General features: G+C 39.4%; 2 protein-coding genes across 2 annotated transcripts; both read right to left on the reverse strand.

Annotated features, from left to right (window-relative positions):
* Positions 1-915: 915 nt before the first annotated feature.
* Positions 916-5,467, reverse strand: LOC140952731 (isocitrate lyase-like). Its single transcript, XM_073402173.1, has 3 exons — positions 5,216-5,467; positions 2,085-2,377; positions 916-1,835 (listed from the first exon to the last, which is right to left on the reverse strand). The coding sequence occupies exons 1-3, from the start codon at positions 5,394-5,396 to the stop codon at positions 1,038-1,040; spliced, it is 1,272 nt and encodes a 423-aa protein (XP_073258274.1). The 5' UTR covers positions 5,397-5,467; the 3' UTR covers positions 916-1,037.
* Positions 5,468-18,868: 13,401 nt separating this feature from the next.
* LOC140952668 (neuropeptide Y receptor type 2-like) lies at positions 18,869-20,301 on the reverse strand. Its single transcript, XM_073402103.1, has one exon. The coding sequence runs from the start codon at positions 20,220-20,222 to the stop codon at positions 19,212-19,214; it is 1,011 nt and encodes a 336-aa protein (XP_073258204.1). The 5' UTR covers positions 20,223-20,301; the 3' UTR covers positions 18,869-19,211.
* Between the last annotated feature and the right edge of the window lie 2,461 nt (positions 20,302-22,762).

A 22,762-nucleotide genomic window follows, 5' to 3' on the forward strand; every position in this document is an offset into this window, starting at 1 on the left:
GAGAGCATTATTTTCATATTTTATTTCAAGCGATGTATGCATAATAAAAGAAGCAGAATCAAAGTCAGCTAAATTGTTTTTTTTTTTCAGGTACAAGATATCGGAATACTTTCCCACGGTTAATAAGGGCTAACAAGGCGTAGAAAAGAAAATAAGAAAGTTATATTTGACCTAAAAGCAGATGATGCCTAAACCGATACGAATCACTTATCATGCATGTCCTTCTGTGACACTCGATCGATAAATAACTTACTGTCACTTACTGAGTTTTCCAATGGACGATGCTCAAAAACCAAAACAGTTTTGGCACGGAGAGCCCAATGATCTCAAGAGTACTTTTAAAGCTTCGAAAAATGTATTCTGAGCGGCCTTATAATTTCATTATCTGTTCTATATTCGTTTCCTAGGGCAACTTTAATTGTTAAACCTTTTCGAATTTATTAGGGCTTTCCTTGTCATTTTCTCGAGAATCTTAGACACTTAATTGTAATAGCTATGTTGTGTACAGCTCCAGGCTCAGGGCGACCTGGGTGTGCAGCTCTGTACAGTTCCCCCCCCCCCCCCCACCCAATCCTTTCAACAAAATCAGATACAGGCCGTGGCCGTGGGTTGGTTGTGCACAGGCCATCCTCTAAATATAATTGCGTGGGAGGCGAATTAAAGTTTGGTATTCAAAAGTACTATTATAAATAGAGCGGTTTTCACTTGACTGTCGAAAGTAATTGAGGAATTGGTTTGGTTTTGGTTTTACTACGCCCTTTGGTTGGCTAGTGTATTTACTTTGGTTTTGGTTTTACGACAGTCAAGTCAAAACCGCTCTAAGTAAATAATGATTTGGACGTAGCTCATCCACAAAGTGGTTTTTCGTCTACTGATTCCTGTTGGAATTGGAATTTGCCATCCCTTGCTCCCCAAGTAAAAACTTAGTAAAAACTAGAGAAAACGGTAAAAAGCCACAAATCAAACCACAACGTTCTGTTCATAACTTGGCCTTTTTTGAAAAAAGACAGGAAAGGCCTGTATTTTTTTTTTGTACTTTACATTGCAGAGGAAGGTTTTTGTGTAAATTGCTCTTCTTCAGTAGACCCCTTCATTGCTGTAATTGAGCTTGTTCCTCCATTGATTTCCAAAGAAACACGTTCAAAGTAGCCAGTTCCCACCTCTCTTTGATGCCTGTGAGCAGTGAAGCCATTTTTAGCTTCCTCAAACTCATCTTCTTGGATCTTAGTGTAGGCAGCCATGCCATTGTCCCTATAGTCACGTGCAAGCTTGAACATGGCATGGTTTAACGAGTGAAAGCCAGCTAGAGTGACAAACTGAAATCGATAACCCAGTTTTCCTATTTCTTCTTGAAAAACAGCAATCTCAGCATCGCTTAGATTTGCTTTCCAGTTGAATGAGGGAGAGCAGTTGTAGGCCAGAATTTTACCAGGGTAGCGAGCTTGGATGGCTTCAGCAAATCTGCGAGCTTCTTCTAAGTTCGGCTTTTTTGTTTCACACCACAACACATCGCAGTACGGCGCATAGGCAATGGCACGAGCAATGGCTTGATCAAACCCTGCCTTAGCACAGAAGAAACCTTCAGGAGTTCTCTCCCCTGTCAGGAATGGTCGGTCATAAGGGTCTATATCGGATGTCACAAGAGCCGCAGCGTGAGCATCTGTGCGTCCTACAATAACTATTGGAATGTCCAAAACATCACCAGCCAGTCTTGCGGCATTAAGGACCTTAATGAACTGTTGAGTCGGAACCAGAACCTTTCCTCCCATGTGACTACACTTCTTTTCTGAAGCCAGTTGGTCTTCAAAGTGAACTGCTGAAGCTCCTGCGGCAATCTGTTGAAAAATGAAAAAAATCCTGAAAACATAATCAAACCACAACTTTAAATAAAACGATCATCTTCAGTTCCAAGTAATACAGTTACTGTGATTTGAAATAACAATATATAGTGGTGCACATGATAAAATTGTGCTGATTGACTGACTGGTCTCTGCCGGCTCGGGTTAGGAGATGGAAACGGATGACATTTCAGACCAATTGCAGCGTGGAATGAATCTTAAGTAAAGTAAAAATCTTGCCATTACCATAGACTTCGTTATTTCAAATGCATTCAGTGGCCCACCAAATCCAGCTTCGCAATCAGCAACAATAGGCAAAAAGTAGTCAATGTGACTCTCTGTTCCTTCCATGTGTGCAATCTGGTCAGCTCTGATAAAAGCATTATTAATGGCTTCCTCCAGTCTCGGGGCTGAATTAACAGGATACAAGCCAAGGTCGGGATAGGTCTGAGCAGCTAAATTGTAATCAGCAGAAACTTGCCAGCCACTAAGGTATATAGCTTTTAGGCCTGCTTTAGCCATCTGCACTGCCTGGCCGCCTGAAATCACAATTTTGTTTATTTCGGTATTACTGAAAACTAAGCAGGACAAAAAATGAATACATAAATTGGACTGGCTATCACTTCCTGTTTACTTTAGCTATGTCATTTTCCCCTCCTGTTTGAAACGTGTCCAGAAATTTTACATTACCGGTACCCGAAATGTATCGTAACTGGCTGCCGGGCTATAGGTCCTATAGAAAAAATAATACAGTATCTACGATCTAAAGAGGAGTCTTGCTTGAAAATACGTAAGAAACAAATTAAGTTACATGCACTATGCACTGATCATAGGCGCGTTTAACGATCGAGTAATGTTTTATTGCCAACCTTCATATTCATCATAGTTAAGGCAAAGGGAAACACAGCAAGCCCTGATGAGCTTTTTTAAGGTTCCCCAATGATTTCTTTACATTGTTGAAAAAGAGGTGGCATAATGAGTATCAAGTATTTTTCGCTGATTGTACATGTCTATGTAATACTTTCTTAAATGCGTTGCTTGATTTTAATTCCTTCAAATCATTTGGTAAACTATTCCATATTATTGCTCCTCTATACTGAAGGGAAAATTTTCCATAATTTGTTCTTTTAAAATCAATGTGTAGTTTTGAAACTGACCTAGTATTATAGGAGTGTATACTAAGTATCATTTATTATGAAGTAGTCATTAAAAGTTTCAGGAAGTTTGCCTTAATTTATGAAGTTTGCAATAAGGTATAGATATATTTCATATATATTCATTATTATTAATATCTTGAACAAAGGCTGAGAATTTTCTCGAAAACTTGAAAAAGTCATGAGTCTTATTAATTTCTTTTGTGCTATATAAATAGATCTTAGCCTAGTTGGATATATGTGCTTGCCCAGTTGATGTTATAATAGGTCAGGTATGGATGAACCATGGTATTTTATAATTCCTTTAAATTTTTATGCTCTAAATAATATCTTGCTTTTGCTATTATCCCTGCTGTTTTTGATACCTTCATTGAAAGATATGATTGATACGAAATTTCCAACACAATTTTTCATCTGGGCATACTCCGAAGAATTTTTTTGTGATCAACTTGTTTTCTATTTTGGTCTGCAATATTTACAGTTATTTTATGTTGAACGTTTTATTTTTGCTTTTAAAGATCATAAAATTAGTTTTTCCAACATTTAATGATAATTTGTTTGCTGCTAGCCACAATGTAACCTTCTCTAATTCTTTATTGATGGTATTGTTGAGAGTTTTTAAATCTGATGGCTTGAAAACAGATTTGTATCATCAGTAAATAAAATAAAGGATAATATTTCAGAGCCTTTACATATATCGACATATATTAAAAACAAGAGCGGTCCTAGAACAGAGCCTTGTGGCACACCACACTTAATTGTTAAGTAATCTGAACTGGTTAATTTGAATTTAACAATTTGTTTCCTTCCTGGTAAGTAGTTTCTAAACCAGTCTAGGGCTTTTCCTCTAAATCCATAATACTCTAGCTTATATAGCAGTGTATTGTGATCTACTGTGTCAAATATGCCTTGGAGAGATCTGGGAAAAGCCCCATTGTATATTCACTGTTGTCCACGGCCTTAGATATCTTTGAAACAAGCTCAAGAATTGCAAAATTTTGTTGAACGTCTAAATCAACAAAACTCAGAAATCCAGGCATTGTTTGGGATACACGACAGCCTTTATTAATCATAACAACTGATACAATCCATGGCAAATAACTAGAAGGTAATATCCAGTATACAAATAAAGTACTCCAACAAATAAGAAAGACCAAACTAAAAAAAAATTAAAACAACCTCAATCGAATAATAAAAGTGATCACACTGTCCATGAATAGAACAAAACAAAACCCTAAAGGAAGGGAGGGAGGGAAATGATTGCTAGTGCAATAAAAGTGAATGTTGCTACTGCGGTGCCAAGTGAAAATGTGACTAAACTAGAACTGTACCGGTCTGTAACCCACATGTACAGTCGTGGTATTCCTGTCTATCGTGAAACTACTATATCCTAGCTAGGTACTAGACACATGGTATTATGAAATCTCTCGTGCCAAAAACCTACTGTGATGTTGTACTAGTCCTGCATCCCAATGTGACACCTTTCTTTGAGATTTAGAACCGCATCAGTCGTCTCAACTGATGCATCCCTTTTTTCCTGAATCTGTTTTGACTGTCTGTTAAGATTTTATGCTTATTTAGAAAATTTTGTCTGTACAACCCTTGGACTGAGGTTTTTTGCAATAACAAGCATTGTGTTTGAAAAATAAGTGGAAATTGTAAGCACGTTTGTACGTTTTGTGTTTGCATGTCAAGATATGTTAATTACTTCTAGTCTCCTTCGAAGCCGTTTTTAGGCTTCGCGTGACGAGCCTAAAATCGGCTGCGAAGGAGACTAATTTACTTCTGGATCCGTGCTCACTGTAAATCACTGTGTCACGGCAGTCCAGTTCATTTTGTTTAATTTTGTCAATTACTCACCCTCAATCGCTATGGAACTTAAAGTAAGCAAAGAAAATTACATGTAAATAACAAAATCAGAGATCGAGATAAACAAATATGTCTCCTTAGCATTATTTTTGAGGTTGCAAGCAGCAGGGATCAACTTTGAAAAACCGTTAGGCTAAACAGTTTTCAAAAACCCTAATTTCAATCCGTTTCAGTCTTCTTCAGTTTTGCCCATCCGTGGCATCTGTTGTTTCTGTCATGTTATTTCAAACTTCTTTTAAAGTTTTAAGCGCGGTTATTTTTATGGTTCTCTTAATTTAACGGGCATTTTGTAATTTCCTAATTTGGCTGAATTTCGGGACACAGCTCCTTTAAATTTGTCGCAATCCGCCTTACCGGTAAGCGCTCCCAAAGCTTTGATGTACGAGTCTCCTCCACGAGTCAAGTAGTCCCAAAGTTTTTTCGAACCTCGCCTCGCCAGAGTGTACTCGATTTTCAGCGAGCCTCTCAGCTTCTCTACATCTTCTTGGCTATAATTCCTCTTGATTCCTTCGAATCGCTGTTGTTTGAAAAACATTTTGGATAAGAATTGAATAGGAGGATGAGAAACTGTGAAAAAGTGTTAAAACCGTTTTGTACTGCGAGAACGCTGTTAACGGTCGTTACGCTTCTAAGAGTTTTGTCCTCTCACACTGCACATGATATAGCCAATCATTCATGCAAATTTAGAGTACTTTTGAACCCTCTTTTTTGTCTCCATTCCTTGATAATAGCGTCATGATGCCGCCGAAACGTAGCAGTGGCGGATCCAGACCTTCAGATAAGGGGGGGCCCGGTCATCCAGACCCTGAGATAAGAAGTGGGGGCCGGCCTCAAAAAAATCTTTTTTCGGCCCTTTGGGCCTCATTTTGGTCTAAAAATAAAGGGGGGTGGGCTCCCCGGGCCCCTCCCCTGGATCCGCCACTGCGTAGGAACACTATCTCGTTGTTTTTTACGTGTTTATATTTCTCAAAACCATTAATTAGATTTTGGTTCGACGCTCGAGACGAAGCTCTTCAATCCGCCCATGTACGCCACTCGGTTTCAAATAGGTGCAGATCGCCCCCTTGATCTTTCTTAGGACAACCCTGATATAAAAAAAGCTTTTAAAACGTTTTTCTTTGCGCTGGTACAGGAATTTTTACCAGCACAAGGCGAGGCGCCTTTTTTTGTGAAGAAATTTGGAGTGTAAAAGCATCGGTTTGAAGAATTTCGGCATGTGCATGTTTGTGTAAATTTTCCGCACGCTTACGGTAGTCCAGGGGCACCCAACGGGAATATAGTTCAAAATCACTTAAACATAGCATTGTTAAACGTATTTTAGTATTCAAACGGTAGATATAGGCATATTTGTATCCCCTAAAAATTTTCCATCTGTTCGGACTTCCTAGCTGAAAGCATGATGACCCGCAAGCCTTGGATACGTGTACGACGGTCATCTGAATTGACCGATTGCGCAATATAAAACAAAGGAAGTGTTGACAACATAGTGCAGGACCGAAGGTCGGAAACCATGAAAAACCCCTGGAACTTATTACTCGCACGTCAAGTTGCTAATTCATTTGACATTTTATTCCGACAGGAGCAATTAACGCAATCAAAATATGCTTTTGTCCCCAAACGATAACCGGAACCTCCGTAAATACATCTTCGATTCTTTTTAAAAATTTTCAAAGAGAGCAACTTCAGAACACCCGGCCACTTTACTTAAATTTATTTACATTGTGCGGGCCGCGCCGAAACGTTTCTTTGCAACTACCACGTAAAACCAAAGTTTCCAGGTGATTAAAAGCAAAAGGACGCGCGCGAGGAGAACGCGACACCACAAAAATATTGTTTTCGAAATGTAACCGCATTAGCAGAGATTCTCCGCTAACGGATCGCAAAAGCATTGTTCTAAATAAATATCAAAAAGAAAAAGAAAAGCCTTCTTCCGAATAAACGGTTACGTACTGTGCTTTCCATTTTCTAGGACGTACTAAAAGTGCCGGAAATGGGAATTTTGCCACGCGTGTTTTATTTGTAACGAGAAAACAAATCTTTTACTAATAAATGCCGAAAAATATAACTGGCGGAGGGTCTCCTACAAGAAAATCTCCTATTAAAAAACACTCTAAGACACACATATAGCTTTTGTAGCTTGTAAACCACTTAATTTTCCAGTTATTGCGCAAGTGATTTCATAATACCTTGGTGTCTAACTCACAGAATCACGGGCGCGCCACCTAGTGTTTCTGTTGCTTTAAAAATCGAACTTAGGAGTTTAGAACACCATGGCATTACAATAAAACTCGCTTACTCAAGCTAAAACATATTAAACTTTAAATTTCTACTTGGTACGCAAGTGATTTCATAATGCCGAGGTGTCTAAACTCACAGAATCACGGGCGTGCCACCTAGTGTTTCTGTTGCTTTAAAAATCGAACTTAGGAGTTTAGAACACCATGGCATTACAATAAAACTCGCTTACTCAAGCTAAAACATATTAACATTTAAATTTCCACTTGGTACGCAAGTGATTTCATAATGCCGAGGTGTCTAAACTCACAGAATCACGGGCGTGCCACCTAGTGTTTCTGTTGCTTTAAAAATCGCACTTAGGAGTTTGGAACACCATGGAATTACAATAAAACTCGCCGTACGCTTTGTCTTTTTTTAAAAAAATAGTCACCCTTGAAACATGTTAACAATGATTTCCACTCCCATACCTAATTTTCTAAAATCCGGCAATACATAGCTTTTTCTTGACTGAATAAAGAGTTAAATAGCGGAAGAGGCGAGATTTGGTAATTTTTGGCGGGCTTTGGACACGTTTTGGCGGGATGACGATTTCACTATTCGACCGAATCCATTTGATCGCTTGGTCTCTGTGTTTTCTGCCTCTACTATGACATCTTCATCTAGTAACAATAGTATTCCGCAACCTGTCGTCATTAAATAACCGAAATTTTTTATGTAGCCCGTTTGCACACGCTTTACATCATTAGCAGCAGATCATGCATAATAGTCACCAAACAAATGCAGACGGATTAGAAGATCTAACGTTTTCAACATCAAAATGCCTACCAGACTGCCGATGAATATTACTACTTACACGTTTGTCGTAATATCGTTAGGCTCAGAAACATTTTGAAGGCATAGGAAGACCGTCTTCTTCTCGTAATGTGATAAATCGAAAGACGCACACACCGTCCTTTACGTTCATCTCAAGAATGCAAAGCCGGCTTTACATGTATTCGATCAGAGGTCAAATCATAATGTCACACTACTTCCATATAAAGAAAAAGTCAATTATTATTTCCATTGTTTTGGTTAAATTTTTAACTATAGTGCGTTGAATGTACAAGATTCCATCATACGAACACAACACACCAGCGCTTGCGTGACACGCGATTCACTGCGGAAACTGCAGTTTAGCAAGCTCACGCCAAAGAAATTCGTTTAATCTGCCCACACAAAGCCTCGGAGATCAATGATTGCAATCTGCTTTGGCATCCATCTTTCCTTTACGATGAGTAGTATGCTGTGTGTTCAAGGAGTGCGGGTTTAACATAATAAAGATTTTGAATCAACGCTTTTACCTAGCAACATTCGCCCGATTCTATTTGTGTTCTGCGACCTTCAATACGTACATTCAATACAATATGGAACTACGCTACATTTTACTGAATACTGGAAAAGACCAGAAAAACAACGCTTGAGTCGTAGGCCACGCGCGATTATTCTGGATAACTCGTGAGCTAAGAACGCAAATCTCTGGCTTATGTTAAATTGTAATCTCTTCTCAATTACTCTATCGCCAGATGCCGCCTTAATCTTGTTAAAAAAATTGACGCTTATCGAATGACTGACCACTGATGATTGGACCAAACGGTAAAGAAACTAATTGCTTTTCGCAGTAGGAAGCTTATTGCTTGTCACTCAAACCCTAGCGTCCTTAACAACGCCAGCGTCCTGTGGTGTACAAAAAAAAGTCGTATGCGGGTCCTCATGCTAGTGATTCGAAAATTATAGGGATCAAAACTTACCTTTTCGAAAATTTCAGCCAGAAAAAAGGCTCCCGAAAATTCTAGGTGACCTTTTTAGAGTAAAAATCCGTTAAAAAATGGGCAATTATACCATTTTTTAGATGTTTGAAAATCCTAGGAGAGGCAGGCAAGCAAGAAATTTTACTACAAATGTTCCGAAAATTCTAGATCTCAAATCGTCTTCCGAACAGATATTTTCCGAAAATTGACGTTGGGTGCCCCTGTTAGTCCTTTGCTAACTTTTTGAATTTTTCCATCATTTCGATCATGACCACGGGAAAGGAACGTGACTAGTGATTAGTTAAATAGCTTATAGGATAAACAACATTTCCCATCGATCATACAAGGCAGATTTACGATTTACACTGTTCAAGTAATATTCTGGTAGTGGAATTCCTAAGATTAAGGTGACTCGACCCAGTTTTTTTGGGGGGGTACCACCCTACTTTGAAGCTCTCTGGTATCTCCACCTTTACTTTTATCGTAAGTCTAACACATAGAATGGATAACATATAGATCAATCTACAATATAACATAAAATTTTTGGCGATCGGAGTAAATGTCACGTGGTTATAATGCCACGCCCCTTTGAGGTCTGAGTCGAAAATCTGCTGTTGCCGGCATTTTTTCGTGAAAATCTCTCGGCTACACATAGTGCGCATTAGTGCCTTGCGCTGAACAGAGTTTCACCAAAATCGCATTGACCCAATTTGAGAAATTCAGCGGTTTCCAAATTTAGGTCATAATTTATGCGAAAATGATAAGCAAACTTTACACGGATTATATCTAATAAACTATGAGATTCATCTCTGTATTTTGGGCATCCTTTTAACAGATGGGTCCTTGCAAGTCAGCAAAACAATTAAGGGCCTTGAAAATGCGCGCGATTTCGAGCAAAGCAAACATGTAGAAGTTCTATTGTTTCTAGTCTGTCATGATACAGCATTCTTGTTCAGCACGCGTGCAATGACCGCGCTTGGTTGACTTCCGAATACTCAGTGAGATATGATAATTTTGGTACAGTGAGACAGGCCATCGCGTGATACATAGAGGTTTAACTCACAATTTTTAATCAATTCTCGTGCTTCTTGCGCCTTTGCAAAAAAATCAAGAAGTGCTACACACTAAATCTACTTACTATTAAAAAAATATCATTTTTCATAGGTTTAGTGCAAGCCAATAATTAAACCAACTCGTGACGCGAATCCCTTCTATTTTCTTATACTAAATTATCATATCTCGGTAAGCATTGGGAAGTCAGCCAAGCGTGGTCATTGCACGCGTGCTGAACAAGAATGCTGTATAATGACAGACTAGAAACAATAGACAACTCCCAAAGCACAAACTCAGCCAAAACGCTAAAAATCTTCAATGTTTACTCAAGTTTGGGCTTATAGAAGGTAATGTCACAGTTTTTCAATGACCATGAAATTCAGAGTGCGGGTAGTTAGTTAATCAATTGTGGCCCTGAAAAATTTGAAGGAAAAAAAACTACGAGTTTTTAAGAAAATGCTTTTTTCGTGAGATTGACTCTTAAACGCTAACAAACGTCAACAAATTGCGAAAACTATAATTTCTACATGTTTGCTTTGCTCAAAAACGCGCGCATTTACAAGGCCCTAAAGCGTTTTGCTGACTTGCAAGGACCCATCTGTTATGAGGATTCCCAAAATACAGAGATGAATCTCATAGTTTATTAGATATAATCCGTGTAAAGTTTGCTTATCATTTTCGCATAAATTATGACCTAAATTTGGAAACCGCTGAATTTCTCGAATTGGGTCAATGCGATTTTGGTGAAACTCTGTTCAGCGCAAGGCACTAATGCGCACTATGTGTAGCCGAGAGATTTTCACGAAAAAATGCCGGCAACAGCAGATTTTCGACTCAGACCTCAAAGGGGCGTGGCATTATAACCACGTGACATTTACTCCGATCGCCAAAAATTTTATGTTATATTGTAGATTGATCTATATGTTATCCATTCTATGTGTTAGACTTACGATAAAAGTAAAGGTGGGGATGCCAGAGAGCTTCAAAGTAGGGTGGTACCCCCCCCAAAAAACTGGGTCGAGTCACCTTAAGGTTTGCAACCCTTCCCTTTTAGGAAAACGTGTTTTGTGACGTCATTGACGAAGCAATGTCAAGTGTATCTTTTCAGCCCCATTTGTAGTTTTTTTTTTCAGGATAACTGATGGAAGCAAACCGAACTAAATAGCATTTAACAAAATCTGCATATTTAATTAGCTGGTCTTGCCTTAAGTGACCTGATCATTAGACCCTAGAAAATTTATTACAATTCTTTCGGTGTGTTAGGCTAAGGTGAAGGAGTCGAGACCTTTTTCAAACCGACAACAAAAATGTTTTCTAAGATTTCCTCTGTGCCAAAGCTTTTGAGCACTAGACTGTTGTCCTATGCCGTCAAGCCCTTGGTCTCAGAGCAAAACAGAGTGGCAATCATGTCTAAAAAGTCCTACAAACTGATATACTTTAGAGCAAGAGGACGTGCAGAATTCATTCGCCTCGTTTTCTTAATCGCTGGAGTGGAATTCGAGGATCACCTTGCTGATTTTCAACAAAACTGGCCTTCATTGAAAGCAAGTAAGCCAATGCCCATAATCTTTTTTGTGCAATACTTGCAAACATAGGGTGCATATACCGTGAAGATTGGAAGGGTCCTTCAAGAAGGGTATGGTTAGCGATCTGGTGCAAAATTCACAAGTTTCATATTCATTCATCAGACTCATATTTAATGATTTCATTCTTGCTCACGAATATGTCATTTAACATGTACACAAATTCACTTTCAACGACATATTTCTTAGTTACGAATACATTCATTCACATTCAAAACATATATTCATTTACATTCCGAGTCTTTTAATTTTTCAGTCAAGCGAGGTCAAGCGTACCCCCCTAAGATTCCATTAATGAATTTATTATTCGAAAGTTGTGCGTCAAAACAACGTACCAAGCGCGCGATAAAGAAATAGTCGAAGTGCCGTGGTGTAGCACTTTATGACAAAGTTTTAACTGGATTGAACTTGTTGCTATCTGATGTACACCTGTACAGTCTATGTTTGCAATCGCTGCCTAACGAATCACTGGGTTACACTGTACTTACGGGCGTTTGCCTCGCGCACTCTTCAAAGAAAACAAAGCTATATTCCGATTCACCAAAAATCAAGCTTTGTTTTCCCTAAAATTTTGACACTATATTGGGCCGCGAAAAAAGAGCAAGAACAAGAGAACAAATTTGGCTTTCATGGGTTTCAACACAGAGGTGCAGTAAATTATCAGCACAATGATAGAACACAAACATTGTCATCTAACTCCTGGCACAAGCCATGTAAATAAAGCATATAACAAGAAATCGTCGTCAAATGGTCTCGATAAGTAAACTATACTTAACTTTGCGAAACAAGTTTATCGCTTGTATTTGTGTGTTAAGCATCGAAAAAGCGAAGAGTCATCGCATGACTGATTAGGTAGCAGAGGTAAGAATGACGGATTTCACTAGTTCTATGCACGATTTTTCGCCCAGTAATAAATTTAAAACTTCATTTCTTACCTTACAGTAGTCGGTTCTTTTACCTTACATTCACCAACACTAGGAAACGCGAACAAAGCGATGAAATCCGGCACTCTTCTTTCACAAGTAGCAAGCCGCACGATGCCGCATTAAGTAAAATCCACTGATATGCACTGCATTCTCACTACAAGTATAAACATTTGTCGTGGGAAAAATACGACGAGGAGGAAAAGATGCCCGATCTTCGCCTCGGCAATGTATTCCAGAAAGTGGACTCGAAGTGGGAAGAACCTTGTCATTTTCTTAGAAGCCCTTTGCGCGCAAACTAATTTATTCTGGTGCGAAATAAAGATTAAGAAAATGTATCTTAAATCTAATGCACGACAAGAAAATTTTCGCACGTTCGAGGAGAACGACATATTAAATGGGATATAAAAGTTGGATTATCTGCCCGCGAAGAAAACATCTCTGCGTGGGATTGTACTTCCAGTGAAAAGCCTCTGTGTCCTCTTATGCGGGGATTTGGAAGTGCGGGTAAAACTAGACGTCAAGGCTAGAAAATAAACAATAAACGACAGCAATGGGGTGAGAGAGAAAGAAACGTTTTTACCCTGCATGTGATCCTGTCAACTCGCGCGAGTTGTAAAACCTATGCCACTCGTTTCATGGACAAGTCTCATTTTGTTGCATTAAATGTTGTTGAATAAGTCACCGAAGTGATGCGCATAAATTTCTCAATATACCCCGGCCGTTTAGATCCTAAGACGAGGACAACTACGAAAACGAGATTTTCTAAATACCCAAATAGTGCGCGCGCGTAAACCGAGGTCATTGGTGGGAAAACGTGGTAGCTGCCGTCAGTCTCCCAAAGGTTTCAGCAAAAATGTCGCAGTGACAGAAAATAGTTATCAAATGTTAGAAGTTTTATCACCTTGCGATCATGGAAGATCCTAACTTCCTTCAATAAAAAATGTTAAATCGTGTTAGTTTTTCTGGTGAAAGCTTTCCGAAGTGTCTATTTTCTGAGAATACGAGTAAAACAATTAAGTTAAATCACCTTCTCGTAGTCGTGCTCTTCCTTAAAACCAAAGGTATCTAATGTATGTCTTCTAGGTGGCATTGCCCCATTTGGTCAGCTCCCTTTACTGGAAATAACAGATGATAGCAGTCCAAAGCCTATTCTCCTCTGTCAGTCTGTGGCCATTATGCGATACCTGGCAATTGAATTTGGTAGGTGCAAATAGTTATCGAAAAAAAAGTTAAATAAAAAAAAAATCAAATAAAAGATAGCTAAAATCATTTCAAGATTTTTTTTTCCACGTAAAAAAAAGTAACATGCTTAGAATTTATAAATACTTAGTAAACACTGAGTAAAAGAGTAGTTCTTTTCAGTTAATTATAACAGTCACAATTATGGCGGACGTGACGTCATTTGACTAGAAACGCTCTATAGAAGTACCTATTAATGGCCTACACTATGAAACAGCTCACCATTCTCTGTTTAAGGTCTGGCACCCGAAAGTAACTTAGAAAAAGCTTTGGTGGATATGGTTGTGGATGCAGTAATGCACATCAGGGCCAAAATAAGAAAGTGCAGATTTACAACTGATGCTACACTTAAGGTACATTCAAAATCATGCTAGTCATTGTGCTGAACATATATAAGTCAATATATAGATTTCTTATCTGCGAGTTAAAGGTTGCCCAATCTGAGGGAATCCGGAGTCCGGAATCCGGATACCGGGAAATTTTTGCTTGTGGAATCCGAAATCCAACAAATTTTTGCTTCGGAATCCGGAATCCTGGAAAATTTTTGAATCCGGAATCCGAGTAATTTTGCTTGTGGAATCCGGAATCCGGGAAATTTTTGTTTCGGAATTCGGAATCCTGGGCTTTGGAGTATGGAATAGAGCTCAAGGAATCCGGAATCCTACTAACGATTCGAATCCGGAATCGGCAGGTTCCATTGACAAAGTATTCGGTCAGAATCCAGTACCTGGAATCCGAAATCTATGGCCTGGGACTGGCTCGGATTCCCATACATTTTATGGGTTGGTAAAGGGCTCGTCAGTTTTTTTTGCAACATTTTCAGTTGTTATTTCTGCATCACAAGAAATCTTATTTATCATAACGATTTCGACATTGCTGATCCTAGCAGTACGCAGGACGCATGTCATACAAGAACCTTGTATATGGCCCAACTCGCCCTTCGTAGCTCAGTGGTTAGAGCATCCGACCGGTTCAATTACTGGCGGGGACTCATATTCTTTTTGTCCTATGTTCATGACATTCGAGCCCTGGGGAACTCCAGATTTCAATACTTTAGAATCAGATAAGGTTCCTGCAATGTTGACACACTGTCGGCGGTCTAACAGGTTGCTTTTGAATCACAGTAATGCACGAAAGAAAACCTCAAATGGTACTTAAGGTAACAATTTAAGCTCCAATATCCATATTTAAATTTTTCAAGCTGAACTCCGTACATTTCCTTAAGGATTACCGTAAACTGCCGCTTATAAGTCCATCCGCTTATAAGCCCCCCCCGGTTATAGGTCTACCTACCACCTACGTTCAAACCTGTTTTGTAACAAATCAGCGTGTTGTAAGTTGTGTGAATACTGACCCTAAGTGGATAATGATGGGAGTTACTTGCTGCAAAACAAGTTTGCCTTGGGCCGGTAAAACGGGCAACATGTGCAGATTTTATTGGAAAAAATAGCACTTTTCTTTACATTCTGCAACAACTTGATTTGTCGCAAGACTGGCTTAATCCGAGGGTAGTAAAACGCCCAATATCGCTATTCAACTCGTTTTACAACAAAGTTGCAAAACAAGTTGCACTTTTTGTTGCTCGTTTAACTGTACCAAAAGCCATTATGGCTCTTGACCCTATCTCACACTTTAAAGGGAAAAACAACACTGCCGGAGGTCATAGCAAACTTTCTCCCCATTCTCCTATTTCGTGGACTCCTACACTAGAAGCTGATTCATTTCACTGATTGATTTCGCTGATTATTCTCCAATAGTTAATTAAAGATGTGAAGCCTGAGGTTTGCGTTGTAAAAGCCGAAATAAGGCATCATTTTTTACACCAAGGAGCATAAAATGTACATGGAATTTTCTTTCAGGAAAAATTACTAAAAGAATTTCAAGGAGCTCTGCCTAATGATCTCAAGAACCTTGAAAAGATTTTACAGGCCAATAGTGGTGGAAAGGGGTATTTTGTTGGAAAAGAGGTATGCACTGCCCATTTTTTTCAGATTATTTACTCAAGGCAGTCCTGAGATAAGGGCGGGGCCCCGTCTCCAAAAAAATTTTTTTCGGCTCTTCGGGCCTCATTTTGGTCTAAAAATAAGGGGGTGAGCCGGGCCCCCCGGGCCCCTCCCCTAGATCCGCCACTGCAAGGTTTCTTTACCCCCCTTTTTTCCACCAGGAAATAAAGTAATTTTAATTTTCATTGGACAAAAACCTTGTACCAGAATAATTTAAAGAATATTGCATTCTTTTTCACATTTTTCGGGGGTTAGGGATGTAATTAGTTATCTGCAATAACACCAAAGAAAATTAAATTTCTTACGGGAGCCCGAGAGATAATTGTCAAATTTCACAAAATGACATCTTACACATAAAATTTTCAAAATTTTACCTGTGTTTTCAAACTTAGTCAAAAGCAAATTTCAACCAAATGTCCAAATTTCATATTGTGAAATTTTGAATGACTAATAGCATCATATGTAAGAACAGGCAGAGAGCTTTCATTTGAATGGTCACATCATAGGATTTCGTCCACAGACTCAAAAGTTAGAAACACCTTACAAAACTCTATCAAGCACTCTGGCAGTGAAAGAGTTGAAGTAGTATTTTTTTTTCTTTCCAGCTTAGCTATGCAGACATTTCTTTCTTTGACTTTATGAACAGCTGGGTCGCAAAAGACAAGATCAACGGTTACCCAACCGAATTGGAAGATTTTCCTTTGCTACGAGGGCTTTATGAACGCGTCCGAGACATACCAGCCGTAAAGCAACGTCTAGAGACCAGGCCAGATACAGCTCTGTGAAAGAGTGGAATACTACCGTATTTATTCGAATAAGCGCCCAACCTCGAATTAGGACCCACTTCGAATAAGCACCCATCCTAAAGGCAGGAAAAGTTAATAAGCGTCCACCACCACCCCCAACCCCTCCTCCCACTCAAACTCAAATAAGCGCCCACCCCCACCCCACCCACTTGAGTGACAATGAGATTGAAACTGAAATTGAATAAGCACTAAAAAGAAGACTTCCCGAGGACGGAGTTTTCTTCAGAGTATTTTACAGAAACCTTCCTTTGTTACTTCTTCGCGTTTTGTCATTAGCTTTTATTGTTTTGTTGTAAAATAAACATACTACACTTGCTGAAAATGGTGAAAATTTAATAAGAGCCCACTCTCAAAGTCCAAAACTTTAATAAGCGCCCAGGGCGGTTAATCGAATAAATACGGTACTCCCTATAATGGCCTATACGGGGAGGTTTCGCTCCGGGTACGTTTTTTAGGCCTCACGGGTATATATGAAAGTGGTAGGGAAATTACGAGTTGAGTATATGAAAGGAAAGGGAAATCTGTCATAAGAGTATTAAAAAGAAATTTTAATTAAAACGTTCCAAAAAGACCTGCCTTATGGTTATCATTCTAATTTTTATAAACGTTAAGTTAGACGAAGACTTCCCGTTTAACAACGTTTATTCTTATAAATTATTTTTCCACTATTATGTCATTTTACCATATAAGGTCAAGAGAACAAAATACGAGGCCGTAATACACTGTAGTGTCCTAGTTTAACCGGTTTACAACAAGGCGAATACCGGCGGATGCAAAAGGAGCAACTATGGCTGACAGAATCAGGATGTTTTGGATACTCTTACTAGAAAATAGAAGCCAACACAACATTTTTCTTTTACATTAAAAAAAAATAACCTCTCATAATAATAATTTTTTTTGTAGTGGAATAATAAACCTCTTATTCGATTGTTTAGCATATAATACGAGCAGACATTTTGCTCATTGCTCGTATTTTTCCTCGCCCCTGCGGGGCTCGGAAAAATACAACGCAACCCGCAAAATATCCGCACGTATTATATGCTAAACCATCGATTAAGGTGTATGTATATATGTTAAAGGGGTACCATTTTTAATGAAAGGTCATACAAAAGGGGTCCTTTTCCTGTCAAGGAATGGTATAAACAGGGCGGAGCCCATAACCCGGAGCTAGTAACTGCAATACTAGGTGTATGTCACGGCGTTTTACGGACTAGATTATTTTTAGACACATTTTAGGGTACTTTTTCCCGCGAAAATAGAATCTCCGCCATGTCTATAAGCGCATTCGAAGTATATGAAAGGAAAACTAAACGTTATTCAAGGCAAAAAATATCATTTTTTTTAATTAGGTCTGTGGGTAGCTGTAGGTTATGCTGACTGGTTTGTGGAATTTAAAAGATTTTCAAAATTCGCGCCAAAACCGTTCTAAAAATAAACTGGTCCGTAAAAAAGGCCGTGACACGAGCGCATGGAAGTTGCTCGTTCCGGGTTATGGGCTCCTGGGACTCAGCTCCTTTAATAGTGGCGGGGAAAGGAGGTCCAAACCTACCTGATTCTAGCCTGTTCCAGGTGTTCACATAGTAGAGCGCGGCAGAAAAATTTTCGTTTCCCTCCCTCCCTCCCCCCTCCGTTTTCCCGGTGTACACTTTAACTCGCTCCCCAATAACCGCCGCGCTCTACTATCTGAACGCCTGGAACAGGCTACCCAAGGTAGGTCCAAACCTACCGCCTCCCGTACCTTGCGTTTCCCACCAGCTTTATTGATTGCGAAAGTCTTAGCATTGTTGGGTAGCCTGTTCACAAATCCTCTATTTTCTCTTCAAAGTCTGTCGAACGCGCGTGATAAAAAAAAATTAAAAACCGCGGGAGATATGTTGACCGCCAGCGTAAGGGGGTAGGGCTGGGGGGAAATGTTCTTTCTTTTTCTTTCTCGCGCTCGCGGAAAGAAAAATAAAACAATAGCCTGTGTCAGGCTACTGTTGCGTGGCTTCCCACTATTCATCCTGCTTCCCACCTTTTAGAACTCCACCCGGCTTCTCCTCTGTCTTCTTGACACACAAGGAACAGAATTTCGTATGTCTTTGTAACTGGAAATACGTCTTTGTGTTTATGTCAGCTTAACACTTTCCAATACATGCCTCAGCAATTGTCTTGGATAAACCGAGGGGCCTACACTCATAGTACTACCATTTTTTGGACTTGAGATCTACGCTTTGATCCCAAGAACTCCAAAGAGAAAACTTTTCTTGCTTAAAGTAGCTAAGTCATGCTGTTTGCTATCTTTTTTAAAAATCTAAAACTTGTCCTCGAATCAGTTGAATTCCAAAACCAATGGCAGAAAAGCATTTTTATTTAAAAGTATATTACGGCATTGAAACTGTCTCCTGTGGACGGTTGCTACGGATGGCGAGGATGGACATGGATTAAAAACTTGAAAAACTGGGCCAATTTGTTCACTTTTCAACGGCTATGACTGAAAAATTCAGCAAAACATTATTATGGACAGTGCTCCCTGATCAACGATCTCAGTTGCGCAACTGCTAAATATGAGTGATGAAGAACTTCAGTTCAGGCTTTGTACTTTCTACAAGCTATTATCCTAAAAAATGCTTTACGATAAAATCTGCTCATTAAACCATAACAGACAGGATGCAGGGCGCTTGGAAAACAAGTCAGCGTAAAAACAAGCCTCCTAAAAATGTGACGCGGGGGCCCTTACACAAATGCATCAACTCGAAATTCTAACAAAAGAAACTGAACCTGATACGGAATATAACAAATTACGAAGACTAACACCAAAGCATAAATCATTTTTAGGAGGTCGTTTTCCAGTTCAAATGCGTCTGGATATTTGTTGAGTTTATTCTTTCGTCGGTTTGTATCCTGAAATACTTGGGACTTCTTTTTACCTTTGTACTCGAGCTGGGTATCTTCTTCGTTTTTGTCGCCCCGTTGGTTTATCAGGCCTCTTTGCCCTGATTGCAATTCCTGTATGCAAACTGAATTCTGTGTGACGCTTGACGATGCTCTTTCCTGCTCATCATTAAGTCGTTCTATAACAAAGATGTGTTCTCTAATCTTCTTGTCGACCAGAGCGTAGGAAATTATCATTATGACAAGTGGCAAGGCAAAGTTGATCACGAATAAAACCACGGAGTAAATATGCTGATAGTGTTCCAATCCTTGAGGGAATTGTTCCGTGCAGAAACGCAACTCGCAATTGTCACCCCATGAAGTCAGCACTCGAAAGTGCCCTGAAGGAAATGACAAACCAATAGATCCCATCCAACTGAGAAGAATAGCAAGACAAACGTTTCCTCGAGTTGATTTTGTTATCGCGGGTTTAATGAGCAGAGCACATCGGTAGACAGCAAGAATGGCCAGGGATGCTGTGATAGCAAGGGAACTTGTTACCTGTAGAGAGGGGAGAATCTTGCACATGGCACTCCCCAGCTCCCAAGACCAGGGTCGTTCATATGCGTGGAACATGAATACTATACAAACCATGTTGATAATTTCAGCAAAAGCCAAGTTGCTGACTAAGTAATGTGCGATCGGTTTGGTTCCATTGTGTCTCCAAACAGCTCGACACACCACATAATTTCCAACCAAGGCGAGAGCTGCTATCAGGCTGAACAAGACCGTGCGGGTAATTCGTAATGCTTCGGGTTCAGGAGTGAAAGCAAATGAGCTGTTTGAGGCGTTGGATGCTGAAATGGAACACATCTTTAGAAACGTTCTAGAACATATGTCGACTTCTTAGCTGTTACAGGTGTTGGATATTGAAATGGAACACATTCCAAGAAATTTTGTGGAATATACGTCGGTTTCTTTGCCATTAAACAGCTGCAGTGTGTCTCCAAACTTAATTCATCGGATCAGCACTCTTCTCCAACCAGGGCGAGTGCTGCTAAGCTAAAAAAGACAGTAAAAATCACGGCAGGAGCTGACGAAAACCGCCCTTGTTTGTGACCGGCTGTGATGTCGAATTTACACTGATTAAATGCGCAATATCTTAAAAATAATCACCGTTTTTTTTCTCTCAAACTGTTTGCAGAAAAGTACTTCCGTGGTCAGGTTTTAGAAAACAGGCGATGAATCTTGGGTTGGGTATTCGTCAAAATTTGTTCATTCGCTTGAAACTGATCCGGAGTGAACGTTCGCTAGTTCGTGGCGATCTAAACTATCATTTGTTTTCGAGAAGATAAATAAATTTAGATTACTAAAAGCAAATATCGGCTCTTGCAATTCTGGATTCGAGTAACTGTTAGCTCCTTTTTAAAAATTGCTGGAAAAGCAAAAATGTTTTGAAAACACCCAATAAAATCTCGTAACTGCTGGTCATAATAGTCTGAAAACAGGACTGAAGCTTTGGCAACAGTTTTAAATCAGTTTGTCGAGCAAGTTTTGAAATAAATTTTGGACAGGATGTTTGAGCAATTAATTTAAAAATCATCATGTCTGGATCAAAATTTCGGCATTTTTAATAATGGAATCGATAGCCAATGCCAAAAGACAGCACGAATTGTCAGTCAAATGTCATATAATAATTCGCATTTATTCAGTAGGTTATCGGCCTGAAGCGATGGGGTTATGAGATATACACCTTAATTGCAGTAACGTTGTCATAGGAGAATGAAAAAAAAACAAAACGTAAATTGTAAAAATCCAAACAGGAATAACTTAGGCTTACTAATAAAATACTTTCGAGTGCATTTATTTGCAACATACGCGAACAGCCGTCGTATTTTCATTATTTTTTTTGTGCTCTAAAAATGCCTATGTATTAAATTAAGAGAGAGAAAGAGCGCAATGGTTTACACAGATATAACAGCGACGCTCAGGTTTGGAATTTTCAAAACCGCTTCGGGCGTGATTTGAATACGCCCTGAGGCTAAGCAAGTTTTTGTGCGAAGTCGGGTTCCCACGCAACTTGAATTTCCATCACAAACGGTGCTCCAAGTGCTTTGTGTGTATTTACCCAGAAGAATACCGCCGATCAAACGTGTCACTCACGGCAGGAGCCTGTATGGGCTACTGCTCACGGCCATTTCAATTTATTCACAGTGTTGTCAATTTGCTCATGGTAATTCGCCACTTTAGAAACGAGAAGGGAATGAATTCCTTGTCTCTATAGTAACCCAGAGTCCCAGGGGTCTTTGCGAAGTTAACTCGGCCCAGTTTCCTTCACGATAATTTTCGCCATCTTTAAACGATACGCGCAAGACCTACTGGGATTTATTTGTAATTCCACTGACAAGTAGGCTAATCAATCCGTGAGATATAATTGTCTTGAGATCAAAATTAAAATTGCCGTGAACAAATTGAAATTGCCGCGACATGGCCTACTAAGTGTGAAAAAAGTGTTTATATGCTAAAAATAATTCTGATAGTCTCACATTTGTACTTTACACTTATGCACTTTACACACCTGCATTTCAATTATTGATTGATCACTTTTTATTTAATTTTATTCATTGATTCATTCATTCATGCGCCTATTTATAAATTGTACGGAATAAATCATCGCCGCATCTAAATTCTTGACGTAGAGCCTAATACCGGGTGGGGGGGATTCAACGAAGTTTTAAAGGGGGAAACTCTACCCCGAAGTCCAACCCCTTACTCTTTAATACTATTTTTACAGAAAAGGTACCCCTTTCTTATACCTTCTATTGACAAACTTAGTTCAAAACACGCATCTCTTTTAACTGCTGTAGATGCACCGTTTTTATATATCAAAAAGCTTTAGACCAGGAAGTTTTCTTGTCTCTTTCACAAACACAAAAGTGTCGCTTTCTTATACCTGAAACCTAAAAAAGGTATCCCTTTGGGGCGCAGTCTCCCTGTATAGGCGATAGGGAAAAGCCTGCCTCCCCCCCTCCGGGGCCAAACGAAAATTAATAGGGAGTTTAAGCAGCGACGTTTTTGAGCAACTCACGTCGACCGAAAGTTGAGTTTTTGCACTCTTGAGCCGCGATTTTGAACAAATTTTTGGGCAAATTGTCTCTTATTTAAGAGTAAAGACACTTAGCAATACATATTTGGTATCAAGGGTATCCCTTTGGGGAGTAGTCTCCCCGTATAGGAGATAGGGAGAAGCCTCCCCCCTCCGGGGCCTAACGAAAGTTAATAGGGAGTTTAAGCAGCGACGTTTTTGAGCAACTCACGTCGACCGAAAGTTGACTTTTTGCACTCATGAGCCACGATTTTGAACAAATTTTTTGGCAAATTGTCTCTTATTTAAGAGTAAAGACACTTAGCAA

The sequence above is a fragment of the Porites lutea genome, chromosome 11, assembly GCF_958299795.1.
Source record: "Porites lutea chromosome 11, jaPorLute2.1, whole genome shotgun sequence".
Lineage (NCBI taxonomy): Eukaryota > Metazoa > Cnidaria > Anthozoa > Scleractinia > Poritidae > Porites > Porites lutea.